At 42.3% G+C, this 21,389-nt stretch overlaps 1 protein-coding gene across 1 annotated transcript; it reads left to right on the top strand.

The window, feature by feature from the left end:
• Positions 1-223: 223 nt before the first annotated feature.
• txnrd2.2 (thioredoxin reductase 2, tandem duplicate 2) lies at positions 224-20,118 on the top strand (the record flags this gene model as incomplete). The annotated part of the gene is made up of 17 exons (XM_079222645.1): positions 224-299; positions 595-660; positions 748-804; positions 927-1,071; positions 1,617-1,691; positions 2,099-2,177; positions 2,628-2,690; positions 2,910-2,980; positions 8,248-8,267; positions 8,680-8,771; positions 8,863-9,037; positions 13,914-14,050; positions 15,718-15,813; positions 16,447-16,539; positions 18,049-18,120; positions 18,920-19,017; positions 19,995-20,118. The coding sequence occupies 17 exons, from the start codon at positions 224-226 to the stop codon at positions 20,116-20,118; spliced, it is 1,539 nt and encodes a 512-aa protein (XP_079078771.1).
• Between the last annotated feature and the right edge of the window lie 1,271 nt (positions 20,119-21,389).

The raw sequence follows: 21,389 nt of genomic DNA on the forward strand, positions 1-21,389 counted from the left end.
TTTCGGTTCTACAATAACATTATGTAGGCCCACATAAGAATTATTCCATTAAATTTATTGATATTTCATATTTTAGTTTAATATGAACAAAGTGTTATTTATTTTATGTTTATATTTTATTGAACAATAATAATACAAAGTTGAATTTCGAGTCGTTTCATTTCTAATCAGGCAATAGCCAAAGCCAGCACATACCCGGCCAGGGTCCTTTCATAATAACAACATGGCTGCTCTCTGCAGGGGCAGACACCGGTGGAAAATAACTAATTGTTTGCACGTTTGTACAAGAAACCTGACAGGTAACAATAATTTGTTCAACAATGCATTTTGTGTAGATATGAAGAACGGAACGGGCGCGGGTTAATAGTTATACATGTAATAGTTATACGTGTCTCTGTCAGCACACAACTAACCAGCAGCGGTTATAGGGCACTGTACTGTATGCACATGTAACCTAGCTAGCTAAATATGTGTGCATACATACAGTATATGGGAGGTTAGTGAAAAACGAAAAGGTTTATAACTATACTCTTTTTTTTTTTTTTTTAATCAGTTTGTACTGTCTAATATTCATCATCCAATATGCTCGTTCAGGGAACTACGACTATGACCTGGTGGTTATTGGTGGTGGTTCAGGAGGCCTTGCTTGTTCCAAAGAAGGTGAGTTTATCTTGAAGTTCCTAAATCTATGCTTTGCACATTGACCACAACCCAAACCCCACCCTGACGATATATTTGTATTTACAGCAGCACAGCTGGGACAGAAAGTTGCTGTCCTGGATTATGTGGTGCCATCTGTTAAAGGTTAAACAAAATGCATTTTTCTGAATCTGTTGTGCCAGATAATTACAAAAATGACAATTTGTTGTTTGATGATTTTAAGACACCATTGTTAATTTATTCTCTACATGTTTTTTCCCAAACAGGTACCAAGTGGGGTCTTGGTGGTACGTGTGTTAATGTCGGCTGCATTCCTAAGAAGCTCATGCACCAGGCTGCTCTGCTTGGCACTGCAGTCAAAGATGCCCAGAAGTATGGCTGGCAGATCTCAGGGCCAATCAGTCATGACTGGTACGGCAATCAAACGTTTTATATCAATTAGTAGCTAAACAGCACCATCTAGTGACGTAAATGCAGTAGGACAAAGATGCTACTTGTGGTTGTAAAATGATCTTTTGGATGGAAATTGCCTCATTATGAAAGGTGCAAAAATACAATTTACTAAGTATTAACTTTTACTTACTTATTATATTTCTTCTTTTCAATACTCTTTTCTTGCTCACTGCATGCATTACCTTTTTAATAATGTATTTAAAGTTAATAACACAATTCATAAGTGACTTTGAGTCTGCTTACGGGGCAGATGAATGAATCCTTGAAACGGCCAGAGAGCACCGGTAAAAATTACAAGGCAGAAACCAAAGCTGTGAGTTCTGTGAGAAGGGCTTTCATGGTGCTCTGATGTGTTCAAAACAATAACATTATCTACATGTTAATTTGAATTCCCTATGCCTGTGAGCCAACCCACGCAAAGTAACTACGTGTGATCATAGGCATAGCGGGAAGCATCTTTTCCTCTGTGTTTAACGTATGATCTGATCATTTGTGTTTTCCAGGCCCACCATGGCAGAGGCTATTCAAAACCATGTCAGGTCTTTGAACTGGGGTCACAGAGTTCAGCTCCAGGACAAGTAAGTGACACCAGCTCTGCTCACTCGCTCATTTTCCATAAAACACTTTTATAGACACAGAATTTACATAAAACAATGGATTATTTATATGTTCTTTAATTTGTTACTCATTTGTATGAGATGAGCTAATGCTGAAGGCTGTACATTTCTGTTGGCACACAGCTAAAGGATTGATAGTCAGCAACTACATGTTGATTAAGTGGCCGGCTGGAGGGAAAACAGGTGTTAACCTCTGTGTGAATATGGCTAAGCTGAACCGAAAATGTTTTAGACTCCACATATTTGTAATGCTCCTAATAGGATTTCGCGGCACGAACGGCTCATCCACTGCAAGCCCAGTTAGAAAATGCCCGCCACTGGTTAATGCACTACCAGGAGCAACCAGCTGTTCATTCTGTGTTTTGCAGGAAAGTGACGTATCTGAACATGAAAGGAAGTCTGGTGGGTGAACACACTGTCAAAGGACTAACTAAAGCAGGGAAAGAGGTGGGTGGCACGTCTATTTATTTATTTATTCAATCAGTCCTAAACTGATAATTGGATTTCAATAAGTAAGACCACAATTCCAAAAATGTACGAGTTACTTTATAAAACATGTTGAGTGTACTTGTTTTCCTGTGCATGACTAGATATTTACAGACGCCTTGAGAGGCCAGGAAAGAAAACAAATCTGGTGATTACATTTGTAATTTAGTTTATTGTTCCTGTGTTTATTACTTAAGATCAGTGTTTGTTGTAATACTAATGTCGTCCACAAGAGGCTGCAGTCACCACTACTCTAGTGTGCCGTTACTTGTTTGGAGATTACAAAGAGTTTCCATTATAACCGAAATGCAGAGTACTGTGGAGACCACTGGCTTTCATTAGACATTTCCTTGTTTTTTGAAGGATATGAACAAAAGCTATTACTTCACATTTCCCTCCTCTCTCATGCAGACGATCCTGACTGCTAAGAACATTGTGATCGCCACAGGTGGACGGCCCAATTACCCCACAAAGGTACGTAACATTTTCCTCTGCCAGCATGTGTTGTTTGATTGAGTGGTTAACAGGTACACAAAACAAATGAGAGAGTAGCCAAAACCTCTAAAGTCATGTAAAATGTGGTTTGTAAGCATTGCACTATGGCTCACATACTGTTTAAGCCTTAATACACAAAATATAGCAGGTTTTAGAGAGCAAATGGTTTATTTTGCTCACATCTTTAACTTGTTTTAGATCCCAGGAGCAATGGAGCACGGACTCACCAGCGACGACATCTTCTGGCTGAAAAAGTCGCCTGGGAAAACGTGAGGACACCCTCCACCTACCGACACACATCATGTATTAAATCATATTATTAATAAGATATTACCCTGTCAGTGACCTCTACATCTGATTATATGCTGTGATAATTGTCTGCATGCATTGTCGGCTTCGCCACAATGCTGAAAGCAAAAGGTCAAGGTCATTTGGGTGATTTTTCTTTCTTTCTTTGAAAACTGCCAAAAATACAGACGGTGAACATCAACGCGAATATTTCGCTGTTTATATATTGATATCACCCTTAAATGCATGCAATCTAGTGTGTAAGATTGTTGGCATCGTTGTTGTACAGTGAGCTACGAGGGAAACAGAACCTCTAACCTCTGTATTGATGCCTTGCTTTAACTCGCCGCACTGACACGACACGTCCCACTGTCACGCACTGTAATCATTCATCAGTGACATGAAGTTTGTTTTTCTCCCTTCCTGTCAGCCTGTCTTCGCCTCATGATTCCGATTAGCGGCGTGCATCCTGACCTTTCCAGAACAAGCCCTTTAATCCAACCATTTAGCTCCTGTCATCACCTGGTTAATTGGTCTTTCCCTGACGTTTCCTCTTGGCACAACGTGCAGACGGTGACTCGTGGTTGTGGGATACCTGAATTGTGGTTGTTGTTTGCTTCACGCTGACAGATGAGCGGAAATAATTATTCCAATATGTAAGCTTCATATGTATGTGTGCTGCATGCACCTGGGGCTGTTTTTAATTGTTTTGAATTATATTACTTTTTTTAAGTGCTGATTTTGATTGCTTTGGCTCATGATCTGTGCTTGTGTTTTTTAAATGGGCAGAAGGCACTGTATTTAATGTTTTTATTTGTATTTTGAGGAACATCAGTTCCTTCTAATTTTTTAGTGCTAAAATGTGTGGTATTTCTATGTAGCATATATTTAGTTATATGTATGCTATTCAACTTTCTGACCACTTGGTGGCAATGCAAAATCATTTTAGACAAGAAATTACCATGAGTCCACTGAAGCCATCCTGAAAACAATTACCACTGTAACGTTCGCCCTTTCAACAAAACATCTTTGTATTAGAAGCACAATTATCCACTTGAGCTCAGGAAGTCCCTTGATGTCAGAGTGTGATAGTTAGTCGAGTCCTCTACCTCCCCGCAGGCTGTATGAGGTTAGCATTAGCTTTAGCTTCCTCTCTAAGCGTAGACCACACACTCTGGCCAGAGCTAGAGATGTTTTTGTGCTGCCGAGCTTTCGGCTGTGCAGGTGAGGTCTAGGAGGCTATTTCTGCCGGCAGGGCTGGTTGTTGGAAGAGGTCTAGGCGAGTGATGAGTGTCTAATGGGTCTTGAAACACAAACACATCCGAATGACAGATATGGCCCCGGGGCCCGAAGCCCAGAGCTGGCTGCCATCATCATGCTATCAGGAGAAAGCAGTGAGCGCGTGCCAGCAGGACTGTGATACTGGTCGAGGGATAGGCCAGCGCATGAATGAGTTGGAGCAGAATGAGGGTTTGTGTTGTGTGTCTGACGCAGCCTGTGTTGTGGTGGACAAGGACCGCACTTCCTGGGAATATCTTTCAGCAGTGTGTTGCAAAGCACCACATATGGCTGCAGCATAACTTCCCAGCTGTTGTAGAGAAACAAAACATTCACAAGGCCATGGATGCACTCGTGTGCCTGTGTTATACCGTGAACAGCGGAACAAAATGTCCCACACTAGCCAACATGGGCTCGACAGTTACGCTCTACCATTGCAAGCAACACAGCAGCCCTGGCTGCCACACGTATACCTCTCTCCTAACTGGCAGATTACTGTACATTGGCAATTATTTACAGTAACTTAGTATCATGTCGAAAAGAGTTGGGAACTTGTTTTCTTTCCCAGGGAATAGTCCAGAAGTAAAGATTATGCAACACATCAAGTTTGTCAACACTCAATATACGTCCTGTTAAAACGGAACATTCTCCTCTACAGAAAAGTGTTTGAATTTTACATGAAAATATATATTCAACAATGTCCAGTGCTTTCAGCCAAGACAGCCCAACATTGTTGGGCTGTCTTGGTTGACACGCCTTTTCAGTGTCGCATGGGGGTCGGGAACAGTGCCCATGGACTGGCAGACCGGGGTGGTGGTTCCCATCTTCAAGAAGGGGGACCGGAGAGTGTGCTCAAACTATAATGGCATCACACTGCTCAGCCTCCCGGGAAAAGCTTATGCCAGGGTGCTGGAAGGGAGGCTCCGACCGCTTGTCGAACCTCAGATTCAAGAAGAGCAGTGCGGATTCCTTCCCGGTCGTGGAACAGTGGACCAGCTCTTTACCCTTGCAAGACTACTGGAGGGGTCTTGGGAGTTTGCCCAACCAGTCTACATGTGCTTTGTGGACTTGGAGAAGGCTTTTGACCGGGTCCCTCGGGGGTTTTTGTGGGGGGTGCTGCGGGAGTATGGGGTGCCGGACCCGTTGGCACAGGCCATCCGGTCTTTGTACGCCTGCAGTAGGAGCTGTGTTCGTATCCTCGGTAATAAGTCAGACACGTTCCCGGTGGGTGTTGGCCTCCGCCAGGGCTGCCCTTTATCACCGGTCCTGTTCGTGACCTTCATGGACAGGATATCTAGGCGCAGCCAGGGGGCGGAGAGGATCCGGTTCGGGAGTCTCAGGATCGCCTCTCTGCTGTTCGCGGATGATGTGGTCCTGTTTGCCTCCTCGGACCGTGACCTCCAGCATTCACTGGGGCGTTTTGCAGCCGAGTGTGAAGTGGCAGGGATGAGAGTTTGCACCTCCAAATCTGAGGCCATGGTGCTCTGCCGGAAACCAGTGGATTGCTCCCTCCAGGTGGGGACAAACTGCCTACCCCAAGCGAAGGAGTTCAAGTATCTCGGGGTCTTGTTCACGAGTGAGGGTAAGGTGGAGCGGGAGATCGACAGACGGATCGGTGCGGCTGCAGCAGTAAAACAGGCGCTGCACCGGTCCGTCCTGGTGAAGAGGGAGCTGAGCCGGAAGGCGAAGCTCTCCATTTACTGGTCGGTCTATGTTCCAAACTTCACCTATGGTCACGAACTCTGGGTCGTGACCAAAAGAACGAGATCTCGAATACAACCGGCCGAAATGAGCTTCCTCCGCAGGGTGGCCGGGCTCACCCTTAGAGATAGGGTAAGGAGCTCGGACATCAGGAGGGAGCTTGGGGTCGAGTCGCTGCTCCTTCGTGTCGAAAGGAGTCAGCTGAGGTGGTTCGGGCATCTAGTCAGGATGCCTCCTGGACGCCTCCCATTAGAGGTTTTCCAGGCACGTCCAACTGGTAGGAGACCCCGGGGAAGACCGAGGACACGCTGGAGGGATTATATCTCCCGGCTGGCCTTGGAACGCCTCGGGATCCCCCAGAATGAGCTGGAAAGTGTTGCGGGTGAGAGGGAAGCCTGGGTCGGCCTGCTGAACCTGCTGCCACCGCGACCCGACCCCGGATAAGCGGCTGATGATGGATGGAATATATATTCAGAACGCCTAGGAAAACCACTGAAGAAGACCAGAAGTGTCTTATATCAGTCAGTTAATTGTCTTTCATACTCGTAGCTTTTCTACTCAAACTAAATTAAATATAAAACACGAAAAATACATTGAAATTGAAGTGTTAAAGTGGGCTTATTGAGAGGCGTGCAAATCATGTTGAATACTTTTTTGTTGTTGTTTGTGTGGGTATTTTTATTATATGGACAAAATACATGTATTAGTTTTTTAGAATGTAATGCATGAAAGGCTGGTTTAAGTCATTTGTTTTGTATCATTGTCATGCAGTCCTTGTACTTTTGGCAAGACTAAAAACCAAAAATGTGAAGCCCAAGCATGGGACTGTGGGCAAACTGAAATGAAGTCGAAAGCAACAATAGACAAAAGAATCTTAGTTGGACTGACACCAAGCCTTTGTAACAAAACCCCCACATGCTCGACTGACACAGAGGGAGTATCCAAATCTAGTGTTATCTGTGATGGGGCTTCTGAAGAACTACCCAAGGTCACCAGGCTGTCACCAGGCAGGAGCTCCCCGCTTTTCCTCCCAATCGCAATGGCTCCCTTTATGAGACACACAGCTTTCATGCCTGTGATTCTTCCTTTGTTCTAGCATGGCAGTTTTTATGAAACCTAGACAAAAAATGTATTTATGTTGCTAGTTTTTTGTGCAGCTAATAATATGAAAATTGTTAAAGCAAGACTAATTCCTGCTAAATAGTGTGTGCCTAATAATATAGGTATGTGTGGTACATAACCTGGATATAATTAGTTAGTTATTGAATGTTGTATTTGAATATATGTATGTATGTATGTATGTATGTATGTATGTATGTATGTTTTCTTTTTGACATTATTCCACAAAAAAATATATGGCCACAAAGCACGAAACAAAAACAGATATATAGATACACAAAGAAACATTAGGAAAATAACAACCAAGACATCACCATGTAAAAATCCCTAAATGTCACCTTTTGTTGAAAGGGGTCAAAAGGGTTGTTAAAGATCTACAGCGTCATCTTTTAGATGACAAATGTAGCAGCTGCACAGACTCAGACCAATGTACAAGAGAAGGAAGGCGGCGAGGGAAAATTGGACAGTTTCTCAGTGATGAAAGTGTAGAATCAAGCTAAAGCTCTTTGCCTAATCTTCTTTAAGCCACTTCACAATATGCGCTAAGTGCAACTGTGAATTACACAGACACAGGGAACGAGGGCACCGGGGCTTTGAGTGGTTTGTGTTAGTATGGACACGGGCAGGATGTGCCTCAGGCAGCCCGAGCTGTCAGGTGGAGCCGACCTAAGGTAAGGAGGTCTCGGTTGGAGAGGTAAAAACAAGGATGAGAAGGGCCTCATCCATGTGGGTGACGGGCATCACTCAGCCGGCTGATGTGTGGACTTGAGCCCTGAACATGGCACACTCCATCTGAAGGGATTAGCCTTAACGCTGGCAATTAGCCCTCCTCAACGTTACAGATCTCAGAGCTGGATTAGAAGTGTGATTCACCTGGACCACACACACACACACACACACTCACTGCAAGTGCACACACCTTTTACTGTCCCTGTTTTTTTTACATTTTCTTTACACATCTTCACCTCCCTCTGAGGTTGTGATGTTTTGTAATTCATCACCTCTTTAATTCTAGGATTTTAAAGGAAACCTCTTCAATTTTGCACTTGCTTTATTTTATTTGACAAAACATGTTCTGCACGAATGATGAAATGTATTTTTGTTGTATTATCAGTTTGGCTAACAGCTTTGCTTAATTTGTGTTTTGCAGGCTTGTGGTTGGAGCCAGCTGTATCCTTTGTATGCCAGAGAGCTTGTAAATAGACCCACTGTATAATTATCTTGTGTTATCAGCTACAGTAACATTTTTGACTTGATACAAGCATTGGCATCAGACCAGTTTCAAATAGTATTTCTGAATAACTCTTTGCTCTTGAACTCTTAAACTCAAGGTACCACATCTGCACTACTACACTGAGATCTGTTTTCAGTCTGAGACACATTATATACAGACCATTTGGTAAACCAGGATAAGACACAAAAAAAAGTTGACCCACGTTTTTTTGTTTACATGCGGCACAACTGATTCTTCCTCTTTTTACTACTTTCTTGTTGTCTGTATGCCTTATGGCCAGACATCAAGTTTACTACTTTACATCCAAATGCCGAAAAGTGGTGTAATCCTCAACCTGGTGTTGCTCAGATGTGGCTCTGGAGTGTGCAGGCTTCCTCACCGGCATAGGCTTGGACACCACAGTGATGGTCCGCAGCATTGCCCTCCGGGGGTTTGATCAGGTATTGCTTCCTAAACTTTAAACTGCACATTCTGCGTAATCATGGTATTTTGCTACGTCTGAAAGTGTATGCTCTCTTTCGGTTTATGCAGCAAATGGCAGGTCTAATCACAGACTACATGGACGCATATGGGACCAAGTTTGCATGGAAGTGTGTCCCAAAGAGTGTGGACAAACTTTCCTCAGGAGCCCTGCAGGTGACCTGGACCGACACCGACACAGGCAATGAACACGAGGACACTTACGACTCCGTGTTGTGGGCAGTTGGTGAGTCTGCATGTTACTGTGCGTGGGTCACATGTTGGGGTCAGCTCACTTATATCTGAAACGAGCCTGAATACATGTGATAATGTAGAATGAAACATTTAAGTGATATGCTAAATAAATCATTCTCACCCCTTTATCTGGAGGTCACAGGGTCAAGTTTAAATAGAGGGAAACATCTTGAAGTGGTAGAGGCTCAATGTGTTGCTTCTGGACTCTTGAGTAGAGGACATGCCAAAGCTTTAGACTTGAAACTTCTACAAAGGTCAGATTTAAGACTTCACAAAAGGGAAGGCTCAAGACGTGACCTGTACTGTGCATGATACAATCCAAGACTAATACAAATAATTACGACTGTCAGGCATTTCTTACATAAACTCACACCTTAAATATTACACTTAATATAATTTACTCATTATCCCCTATTTTTAAACCTCTCTAGGTATTACATGCAAATACACCAGTCGTATGGTTCCCCATGTGTTTGTCTGAATGAAAACAATGGTAGGGCTATTCTCCCCGCTACCATCAATTTAATTGTGATCCTCAATGGAGAGCAATGTCAGCAGATAGCAGAGGAATCAAGGCTGAAAACAAAGTAATAAAGCCTGAGTGATGGGAATGGCCAGGGGAAGTGTTAATCACCCACCACTGGCGCTCTGGTTTGAGAGAGGCAGGACTGGGCAGGATGCACCCAGGCACAGGGTCACCACGTTCCCCTCTTTGTTCTCCCACTCTGTGCCTTCCTGCCCATGCCAGCCCTGCGGAAACCAACCCTGCATCTGTCACTGCCGTCCCTGCCCGCGGCCCTTTGCCTGCCATTACCGCCAGCATGGTCGTCTATCCATTCTCTATTTTAGCTTTTCACTTCTCCCGTTCCACGAGCAGTATGAGTAACAATGGAGGGAACTTCTCCCAGGGCCGCTGCCGTCGGCTTATTTGTATTTCAAAGACGGCACAAACACTTCTGAAAATCTGGCTACCAGACTTTTCCAGTTGCTTTGAGTGTTGTGACGAGGGTGAGAGGGTCCCCTCATGCTCTGTGCGTGTGACGGCGACAAGGATGTGCGTGACCCTGCAGCTGAGATGACGTTCGTTCTTCCCTCCCGTGGCAGAATTCCCACATCGCCTCAGCGTTAGACTGCTGGTGAGAATGACATTTGCATTGACTGCACGTATCAGTAGGTATTCTGACTTGCGTGAGATGCTTCAAGCCTGTTGTTTCCTATATTCATTCAAGCAAGAGTTCTCACACAGACTCAACAAAGCACAGGACACTTTATTATTTTTTATTCCAATCCACAGTGCACCAATCAATGAAGTATTTTACCCTGTTTTTAGCCGCTTTCACATTACATTTTACACTTAATGCAGCACATTAGTTGTTAGTTTTTGTTGTTATTAGTTATTCAGCTTCTTCCGTTCCTTGTCCTTATATCAAAACTGTGTCACATATTAATTCATAACACCTGCATCAATATCGTTGTGTTAGTGCGGCTAGCTGGAACCTCGCGTGGACCCAGCTATATCCATGACGGCTTTTGTTCCCATACAGTTCAGTGAGAACCAGTAACAGCGTGGCCTCTGCTCTTTGATGTGTGCATGCAGGAGTTATGAGTACAAGGCCACTTCCTTTTACTGTGACCTTACACTAGGGGCCAGGCAGGGTCGCAGGCCTCTGTGGAGTTATTAAAGGCCAGAGGGTACCGGGGGACAGTATCACCACTGTGTGCCACATCCTTCTCCACGGCCATGCCTCCCTCCACCTTTCCCCTGCTCCTTCCTGGACTCATGGCCGCTCCCCTGTCCAGGTGTGCCAGCAGAAACACACCAGGAAACAGAACATTTCCACGCTTCCTGTCTGCATGTGGACAGTGGGCACGTTGCTCTTCCTCCTCTCTGAGCTCTACAGTACTGAAGGATGTCATTCGAAAACATTTCCGAGTTCTTTTTAAAGGACTTTTGACCGTGTCAGTTTTATAAGTTATTGATGACATCCCTGAATGTTCCCTGTTTGTATTTTCCTGTGGGTTTGCAAACACTACATTGCAGTGCAATTGGGAAATATATTTGAAGTGAAAATATATAGACTTTTATACTATACCTATTAATGAGATTATTTGGCAAGAACATGGTTTCTGCAAGTCAATGAATATCTTCACATATACTGTACCAGTATACGCATTTGCAACAAAATACTAGCTAAACAATATGTATGTAAAACTGAACATCCAGAAACGGATATAATGCACATGTTTGTTATCATGACATAGTATAGGTCTGAAAATGTGCTTTTAAATCTTTTAGTATTTTTCTATAACATTTAATTATATTCACCAAATAAGCAACACTCATTTAGCTTTTGGGAAGATCACCTTTATTACCTTTACCTTTTTATTAATTAATTTATGAAGAGTTTAAGGCAAAAATGCTAATCTGCTTCAGGGACGGTGTGTGCTGGATTTGATCAGATTTGATGGAAGGTGCTGACAAGACCTCACAATTGTCATCCCATTTTGATTCACATGTATCTAAATTATGATTTGTGCACAGAAATTTTCCAACTGAGGCCCACCCACTTACAGTACAGAAATTGCTTCTATGAAATAACCAAACTCCTCTTATTTACGTTAGAAGTAACGTGTTCTTGTAGAATCGTGTCGCTCAATAGTTTTTTCAGGATTTAATCTGAGTAGAATGACAGCCAGTACTCCTGTTGTCGTGATTTAATAGGGAGCTCTTTATCGATGTACATCTTAAAATATTTTTGGGCCTGTAATGGAACACAATTCATTTTTGCCATCCTGTACAATCTATTCTCCTAAAAAAAAAAAAACAGTACCCCCACATTGCTCTCCCTTTTGTCTTTGTTCATTTGATTGATCAGATAAGCGTCAAGCTCTCATTTCAACTTGTGGCGGGTTGTTGTGGCTAATTAGCCTAGCAGTCTGGAGGCTTCCTCTTAATGTCACAACAGGCTTTGTAACCAAGTCCCTTATCAGCCGGCCCACTGTTGTTGTGTCTCCCCGTACAATGGAGCTGTGGTCATTGCTATAGTACAACAGTGACTGGAGCTATAGACAGGAAGGCCAGATACATAAAGAGAAAGTCTTTACCAGTCGGCTTGTATTAATATGTTGTTGTTTTTTAGGCCAATATTGATACTTCTATGCTGCAAAAAAGTACTCTGGTCAGAAAGGTCAATTAATAAACCATCCTTCACTGGTTTATAATGTAAAAATATGTCTTCATTCTTGACACTGGGAATACTGGTTTGACCCCAAAAATTAAATGCATTCCAAGTGAAGGAATTATTGAGAGCATCACCCACTACTCTTATATAATCTAAGGGAATATTCTAGATATAGTCCTGTAATTTTTTTAATGCAGAATGGGTCAGGGGGTACAATTCACTAGAAATTGGGCCAATGTGAGAATGAGGTCTTGCTTTTGGGAATTGGTCATGACTAACTTCTAACTTCCCCTCTCTCCTCCTTCTCTGTGCTGCCCATCGCCTTTAACCACCCATGCTGTGGAGCACTAGACAGGTCCCTGTAGCCCCCCTGGTCTGTGGAGGGGGAGGACGTTGTTCTTTGGCTCCAGCCAGGAAAAAGGGTCTCGGGGGTTTGTTGTTTTTGCTGTCCGATAGTATCTACATGGGTAGCTCAGGGCCGGGTGTTTATTATGCTACCCAGGCAGGTTGTTTGGAGCTATAGAGAGGAGGGGGAGAGAGTGGTCCATGCCCCATCACCATAGAGACTCTGTGTCGACAGCATTAGTCAGCCGTCCCCCAGGAAGTGACAGAAATCATACCTTTGGGTGTCCCTGGGGGTCCATGGGATCTCAATTCCCAGCTGCTCATCAGTTACTTCTCTCTCTCTCTCAGCTGGCCAGATGTTGCTGTTGTTTTCTAATTTAATAATTTGGTATTATGGTTTGACCTTCATTTGGTCATTGTTTGGATTTTCTACAGACAATCATGGTCCCCAGAGGACCGACACTAATGACTTCGGTGTTCCACTGACTTTTCTTCAAGTTGTAACTAATTATCAGAGCCTAAATAATTCACGATAACGATGTTATGGCAATATCTGTCGCAAATGAAGCAAAAATAATGCTAATAGTCAAAGTCATGTTAATCTTTGTTTATTATGTGTTTTTTCTACTTTTTTTTTTGGGCTCAGATACGCATGTAGAGGTGGATTAAGAGTCTGTAACCATTACTGTGTATATGAGACAATTTAAGAGCCACTGGATTATTAACATTATATTTTCATGTGTATTATGAACATGATTTTTAAAATTTCCTTTTTTCAAATCACAGCTATTGTCATGTATGTTGTGACACCACTAGTGATGCTAGTTGTGGTTTTGAGTGAAATATCTTGACATAACATAATCCAGATATTCAAGGTCTCTGGATACATTTAGTTTTATTCACAGAGCTGCTGACATGGCTGGAGACTCTGTTGCTTACTAAAGGGAAACAATTATGTGTTAAGCAGAATTAATCTAATAATTGAATTGAACTTTTAGTTTCAGCAATGGTTAATTTGTTATTTTTAATAGTTTTTAATAGTGTTTGGTAATTCCTGAAAATTCTTTAAAGTGTCACTGCGGAGTTTACATCGGATTGTCGCCCATGAAGGTGAATCTGGGAACCTAATTGTTTAGTAAGTCCTTACTCCTGGTACTCCAGCTGCATGCTACTGTGTAAGGAACACTGTACAGATTTTCCCCTTTAGCAGTATCTACTCGGCTTTTGGATATTCTTGAACAAGGTTTCTGTCGGCATTGGTGATACATGCCTTAAAATCCCTTTCTCCCCTGAGTTGTGACTTAATATTATCCTTTTGTTGTTTCCTTCCATCCACCTCAGGCAGAGCCCCTGAAACCAAAGCCCTGGGCCTGGACAAGCTTGGCGTGCAACTCAAAAAGGAGACGGGAAAAATAATTGTGGGCTCTGACGAATCCACCTCGGTGCCAAATATCTTTGCTTTTGGTGACATCGGCGAGGTAGGCGTTGTCAACAGTGACACCACACTAACAGCAGAAACAGCCCTGATAAGCCATTAAAAAAACACTCATCATTAGTTATTATTAGTTTAGACTGTACAATATAATACTGTGACACACTGTAAGTCTCACCCATCACAGTCACCATGAATGCTTTCCATAGTTTGAGCTGCTGGCCCAGAGCACTGTCGGCTCTATGAATGAAATCTGGGATTAAACTTTAACACATATCAGCTCTGCAGAATTAGTTTTGTACCATGGCAGCACATGCTGGAATTCGTGTGTCATTAATTGATAAACTGTGGTCGCTAGATCTTGTCGACACTTAAGTGGAGATGCGATGCAATGGGTGGTAAGCAAACAACCTCCAGCTTACAAGCAACACAAGGTAAAAACACCAGCAATATGAGCACTTTTTTTTCTTCTTTTCAGTATGCACATCTCCCGCACATATGTTTGCTATCCCAGACATCAGTCCTTACCATTAATTGGGTCATAAAGATTTGTAGTTTGTCTGGCGTTAAGAGGTGAATAGATCTCGTGAACCTTGTGTTTTGTTGACATTGGCTTTTGTTCCTCATTGTTTGAGGTCCCACGAACCCTACTTGTAAAATAATTTATTTTCCTCTCTTCTGACCTTATTCAATATGTAGAAAAGTATCAACAACTGAGCTGTGCACGTTTGATGAAGGTCACAAAATATAGAAATAAGCATAGTTATTACACCAAAAATAAATCATTATCCTAAAGGCTAGACTTTTATTTGTGCACACATACAAAACATGTTACCGACAGCAAGTGAAGCCCTCATGTAATCATTGGCATTGCCACTGTGTTCCGGGCTGAACCAGCCATGTTAATACTAGTTATACCTGCTGCATGTAACGTCAGTGTTGTTTTTTCACCACGGCCAGCTGTGTGCTTCCTTCCTGCCTCCCAGGCCTCATGACACCCACACTTACTCTCTTTGACTGACAGTTTGCTTTGATGAGTTGTGCTTCACCCCAATGTGTCTGTCAACTTTTCACAGCAACAGGGAGGTTTTTTGTATTCTTTTTTTTAAGCAGGAGGATTGATATCTCAATTTGTAACTCGATAATTTTTTTTTCCTCTAAGAGAAGAGTGCCAAGAAATGCATTATGATGACGCATGACAGTTACTTGGAATACCAGAGCGCACATACATGAAGAGGTGCAGGAGATGTTTTGGACAACAGGATGTGCAGTGGTAATTTAACAGGTTTAAGTCATGCCTCTAGAATTGCCCCGCAGCCGTGTGTGTGTGTGTGTGTGTGTGTGTGTGTGTGTGTGCGTGTGCGTGTGTGTGCGTGCGCGTGTGTGCGTGTGCGCGTGCGCGTGTGTGTGCGCGTGCGTGCGTGCGTGTTGGCAGACATCCAGAACAATAAAGGCAAAACACAGATGCAGAGCTTTTTGTAAGTGTGCTAGACTGTTTAAATGTTTAGCACGGATGACTTATGGCCTTTACAGTATTTCTGCACAGAGCGTTAATTTGTGTAGTCAGAACTGTTTGCTATAAGTGACAGAAGTCTAAAGTTCAAACCATGTGGTCATCCGTTTTTATTTCAAAGTAAACACATTTTTAAGAAGCAGGCCGAGAACGTATGTCTTTGAGGTCATCATATATGGATATATTGTGTCTTCTTTTAGGGTCGTCCTGAATTGACCCCGACGGCCATTAAAGCGGGAAAGCTTCTAGCCCGTAGATTGGCTGGGCACAGCACCGAACTCATGAACTACGACAACGTAAGACACACACACACACACACGCACTCGGAGGCTGATCATTTCGCTCCACCTAACCACATATATATATATATTTTTGAGACTATTGTTTTGTGCTTCATTTGAGCCAAACTCTAACCATTTCTGGTGTTTTGTGCTTTGAGTCTCTTTTTGCCTAAATGAGTCATAAAATAGACATACCAGACTTCCCCAAATGTCATAATTCTTCATGCTTACTTATACTTACCTGTTCTGTAAGTTTTTATGTAGGTTTTATTATCTTGTTATTATTATAGAGTATATTTATATTCACATGGGGTCAGGTATAGATTTATATGACACATGTGTAGCACCCCAACACTCTCTAATAGATCTACATATTAGATATTTGAACTGGAATGATGGGGTGGTTGGTTTCTTTTCTTTAAGGTAGCTACCACGAAGGTTTACCTGTAATTGGGAGAATAGGGCACAGTAGTAAAATGCGAATAAAGTAATGCATGTAAACTGAATAAAACAAATATTTAATGATGATAATACAATATTTTCAGTCAGACTACTAATCAATTGTGTGTGTGTGTGTGTGTGTGTGTGTGTGTGTGTGTGTGTGTGTGTGTGTGTGTGTGTGTGTGTGTGTGTGTGTGTGTGTGTCAGGTGCCCACCACTGTGTTCACCCCTCTTGAGTACGGCTGTGTAGGTCTGTCTGAGGAGGAGGCTGAGAAGAGGCATGGGAAGGACGGCATAGAGGTAAGATGGATGTGTCACTATAGCACAGATGTAAGCTGGGACTTTTTCAGAATAGTTGTGTAGTATTTTGAAGCAAAGCTCTCCATATTATGTCCATAAATGTAATAAATAAATAAAATGTGAAATATGAATTTACCCCAACTTTTACCACTACAGTATATAGAAGATATTGTGGAAATAAATATGTTCATAATGTATTAAATACACACCAGGGAAGCCCACATCAAATTGGAGAAGGATGTCTTGTAATATTAAACTTAATATTTTGGCAGATGATTCAATGAGACATGTTCTAGAGATATTAGGATGCAGTGTTTGGGGGTACAATTAAACTCTATTTTATATAGGGTACTTTGTAGGTGGTCTGTGTAAGGCCTGAACTCACTGTGAGGTTAATTAAACAACGTATCACTGTGTAGAGGGAATTGTATATTATCAGAACGAATATCTTTAAAATATAACAGTACCGAACTGCTGAGCATTGATCTCCAGTTGTGAATGTAACTTTGTTTTATTATGTGTTTAGTTTATTTACCCAGAAATGACATGCGACACGCGCACAAAGACATTTACAAAGGCAGTGTTAGTGGCTTGTTGCTGCCATCAAACTGCATGAAAAATACAATGTCCCACAACCGCTGAACAAACATTGACATGCACATACAATGCGAACAGCAAGCAGCTCTGTATTTTTACGTGCTTGCGTACATGAGCGGTGTGCCAGATGCTAGCCAACACCTGCACGAAGCCGTCAATAAACGGTTTTGGCGGCGAGGTGGGGCACCTCGCTGTGACTGACAGGCGAGCAGGAGGTCTGATTGAGGTGTGTATGAGGTGATGACAGGCGCGCTTAGATCAGAGAAGGAGCTGTAGCTTCAGCCCCCAACAGCTGCGTGGCCCTCACAACTTGTGTCGGCACGTCGGCCCGTAGAATAAAACACACTACACGCACTTTCAGTGAGGAGTTGGAAATCAATTCCTATCATGAGCAGGCATCAATGTTTTTTTTGTGCACATTAGTATAAGCTCTGCTGGTTAAGGGCAAAACCATCGTTTTTCATGCAATAGTCAATTGTGAGATTTTGGCCTTTTTACTTCTATAACATGTCTTCTTTCAGACTAGTGGAAATAAAACATCCCAAATGCACTATAATAATTAAGGGGTTTATGTTATAACACTTTGTCAATTTGCATTTGTGGGTTTCTCTTAAATTTCCCCTAAATGTTCATTAGATAAGGCCTCATTTTGAATATTTAAACATAATATTTCTAAAGACTTGCAATGCAAAAAAACAATTGACTTAATGTCAGTAATCAACTGGGGAGGTTTGATGGTGATATCTATTAGTCTCCATTTAAGCAAAGATCCAAAACAGGCTGTTTTGTCATCACTGTGAAGTACTGATTGTCTGTTTCCAGAATGCAAAATAAAACTGCTTGGACTTGAGGACCAGAATTATACATTCTATATAATTTCTCCAGTGACAGATTAATGTTTTCTGTCTGTAGGTCTACCATGCGTTCTACAAGCCTCTGGAATTCACTGTCGCAGAGCGCAATGCCAGCCAGTGTTACTTAAAGGTAGGTTTAAACTGCACTGTGACTTTTTACGAGGTGTTCTCGAGCATATTTTGTTGGCATCGTATACACCATATAATTTAGTTCATTGTACTACATATATATTTGTGTTAGATGCACTGTTTGTGCAAGCTTATTCACCTTAAGCTGCCACGCCTCTTTTTTCACTTGCTGTTGAAACGCAACTGTATCAGCTCTTCCAATTTGGCTCTATCTAGCTATTACCAAGCTGTTACCAAATTAGTGGTTCTTGATTTTGTTTATTGTTATTATTATAATTATTATTAGTTTTGAATACCCCGTAGTTAAACATACAGTGCAGACCTGTGTCTAACTCTTCTGGCAGTGAGTAATTACAAAAACACAGCCAGCAGCTCCTCACAGCTTCAAGAAGTTTTATAGGTGTTTTTTGGGTAAACCAACATATATTGGGAATCGGAATGGTTACTTTCTTGCCTGGAACAACTATTAAAGCTTATTAAACACTTTTTAGAAATCTTAAAAACGGATTGTTTATGGCAATGAAAGGATGATAAAGCTGGTGACGTAATCACACTTCCACTCTAAACGGAAGTAATATTTCAAAATGATGCAATGCAGAAGCACGCTAGCTCAGGCAATAAACATGGTCACAGGTTGAAGGACAGGAGTAGTGCCTCCTGCAGCAGGTTAGTGGGGTTTAGGACATTTGGAGACTCAATACATTGATTGTCCTCAAGGTTTAACCATAATCCTGCCAACCTTTGATTTGTCCACCTGTTGCCTAGAAAGTCATCTTAAATGCAGTGTTCTACCTCCTCAGGTGGTATGTGCGCGGGGTGGAGAGCAGAAGATCCTGGGTTTGCACTTTACCGGTCCAAACGCGGGAGAAGTCACACAGGGCTTTGCTATGGGCTTCCAGTAAGTTTAATAAATCCTAGATTTTATTTAACCCTAGAACACTAACATTACAAATAGTAACACCATCACTAACGTTTGGTATATTTTACCCGATATAATGTACCTGATAAAATATACTTCTCATCAAAATATATTAAAATACAAGGCAAATTGAAGTACTTTTCTTTTATTTTACCCTATAGAACGAAAAACGGGTATCAAAAAGGCTCAAAATCGGGGGAAAGATGTGGGAATAATCAATAAAACATGATTAAAAATATAAATAACGGATCTATGAACTGGTCCACCCGTTCCTTGTCTGGTGAAGAAACAGTCCACCTGAAATGTTTTCACCCTCTATCACTAGCGTCGGGTGAAATTCACCTGAACACGCGCCTGTTGAGAAAAACAGTGATCGGAGCAGAGAGACACGACTACCTTCAATAACGTCTGTGAGCAGCATGAAGCTACACAAGGACCCACGCAACTCAGACAAAAGCAACACAATGAAAATTACATAACCAAAAACGCTTGAGTAAAAATCACCCAACGTTAGTGTTCTATGGTACGTGTGTTGTTTTTACTGTATTTATGCCCTGTGGAACAACGATCCAAACAGTGATGGTGTTGAGTGGTTGTGTTTTAACTCTTTGACAGTCACCACTGCTCTTGATGTCCAATTCTGGCCAATACACATTTTTTGGGCATTTTTAATGGTTAAGCCTTTAAAGGTACTAAATTCTTTGATAAAGCAAATGGTAGTTTGCCGCTGTGTTAATGTTCTGAATATCGTACAGATTTCAATGCAACTATTCAACAAATCCAATTTTAAGTCTGTTTCTTTCTCACGTCCTCTGCAGACGCAAGCTTTTGTTGTGAACAATTAGAAAAGATTACTGGACTTATTAGTGGGTAGAATGTAATGTTTACAGTTGTCAGTCAAGAGAGAATGTAAGTTAAACCAATGTGAATGACCTCCCAGTGTATTTGTTTCTCAGGTGTGGAGCAACATATTCTCACCTGTTGCAGACAGTGGGCATCCACCCAACCTGTGCCGAGGAGGTGACCAAGGTCAGCGTCACAAAGCGGTCCGGCTTGGATGCCACGGTAACCGGCTGCTGAGGTTAAGCGCCTCAGTCTCTGAACACGAGTAAGCACACGGGGTCCTTCTGTAGCAGTAGAAAGAAGTTAGCCTGGGTTTCCTCGTCCTTCTCCTTTTTATATGGCTCAGTTTCACACTGCTCTCTCTGGGAACATGGTCTCTTCATTGGCCAGTCACGAAGGTCATCACTGGTTGCCCAGGTTAGTGTACCATATAGGTGCATATTGTGAGTGTATCCTCTAAAAACACAAGCTTACAGATCAGGTTAGTGAGAGTTGAGGCAAGCATCTTTTAAATTAACAGGCTCATCAATCAGGATTAAGGCCTGTGCTCAGGGTTTTGTTGAAATCATACGAAAACCCTGGACCGAACCCTTACGTTACACCCTTACGTATATATATATATATATATATATATATATTTATATATATTTTTTCTACAAATATTGTTGTTTCTCTGGCTGTACTTCCTGTCCATTAGTCTTGGAGGTGACACATACCATACACCCCCACTGCCCCCCCACCCCTCCCCATGACACTGATGGATGGCTCCAGAGCCGTCACCGCAACACCGCCCCATTTCCCATGGACACACACAAACAGTCAGTGGGCCGCTTGTCAGTCAGGCAGCTAAGAGGGAGCTCTGGCTTGTTCAGGCCCCAGCAGACTCCAGCCCCTTTCCTCCCTGCCCTTCTTTATCCAAATGCATGAAAGAATAGAGTGGGACTACAAATATTTGCTGTCTCAAGCTGTGTGGATGCCACAGGGCAACTTTACCTGTTGATAACAGTGCTTTGAGAGCGCTACTATAACGGTACTACTCACCGTCACCCAAAGGTGGCACTATTGCCCTCCAATTCACCTGTTTTATTCTGAGCCAAGAATGGAAGACAGGATAAAGTAGTCATTGGAGAGAAAATAAGCCTGAATACATTCAGGTTGCACATTTAATCCATTTAATCCCCAGAAAAGATATGTGCTCTTGGATGACATTTGAAAGCAGACTTGGCTTTATTGGTGCCAAACTGATAAGGGTTATCTGTTGTGTATTTACATTGATGGCAGTTAGACCTAAAGAGCCATCACACTTAAAGATAAGGCGAGTTGTTTATACCAATAAAGCAGTAATAGCCCCCCACAGTTTGCCAAAGTGCTCAAGTGTCCAACCTGCTGGCTATACTGGACGTCTTGGCTTTATTATGTAGAGGAGGAGGAGGGCCGTCAATAAAGGGGTTGCTACAAAAATCAGGGGACCTAAGAGGAGGCTGCAGGGCGTAGTTTATTTTTATTTG

This window comes from Taurulus bubalis (assembly GCF_910589615.1).
Source record: "Taurulus bubalis genome assembly, chromosome: 8".
In the NCBI taxonomy this organism is placed as follows: Eukaryota; Metazoa; Chordata; class Actinopteri; order Perciformes; family Cottidae; genus Taurulus; species Taurulus bubalis.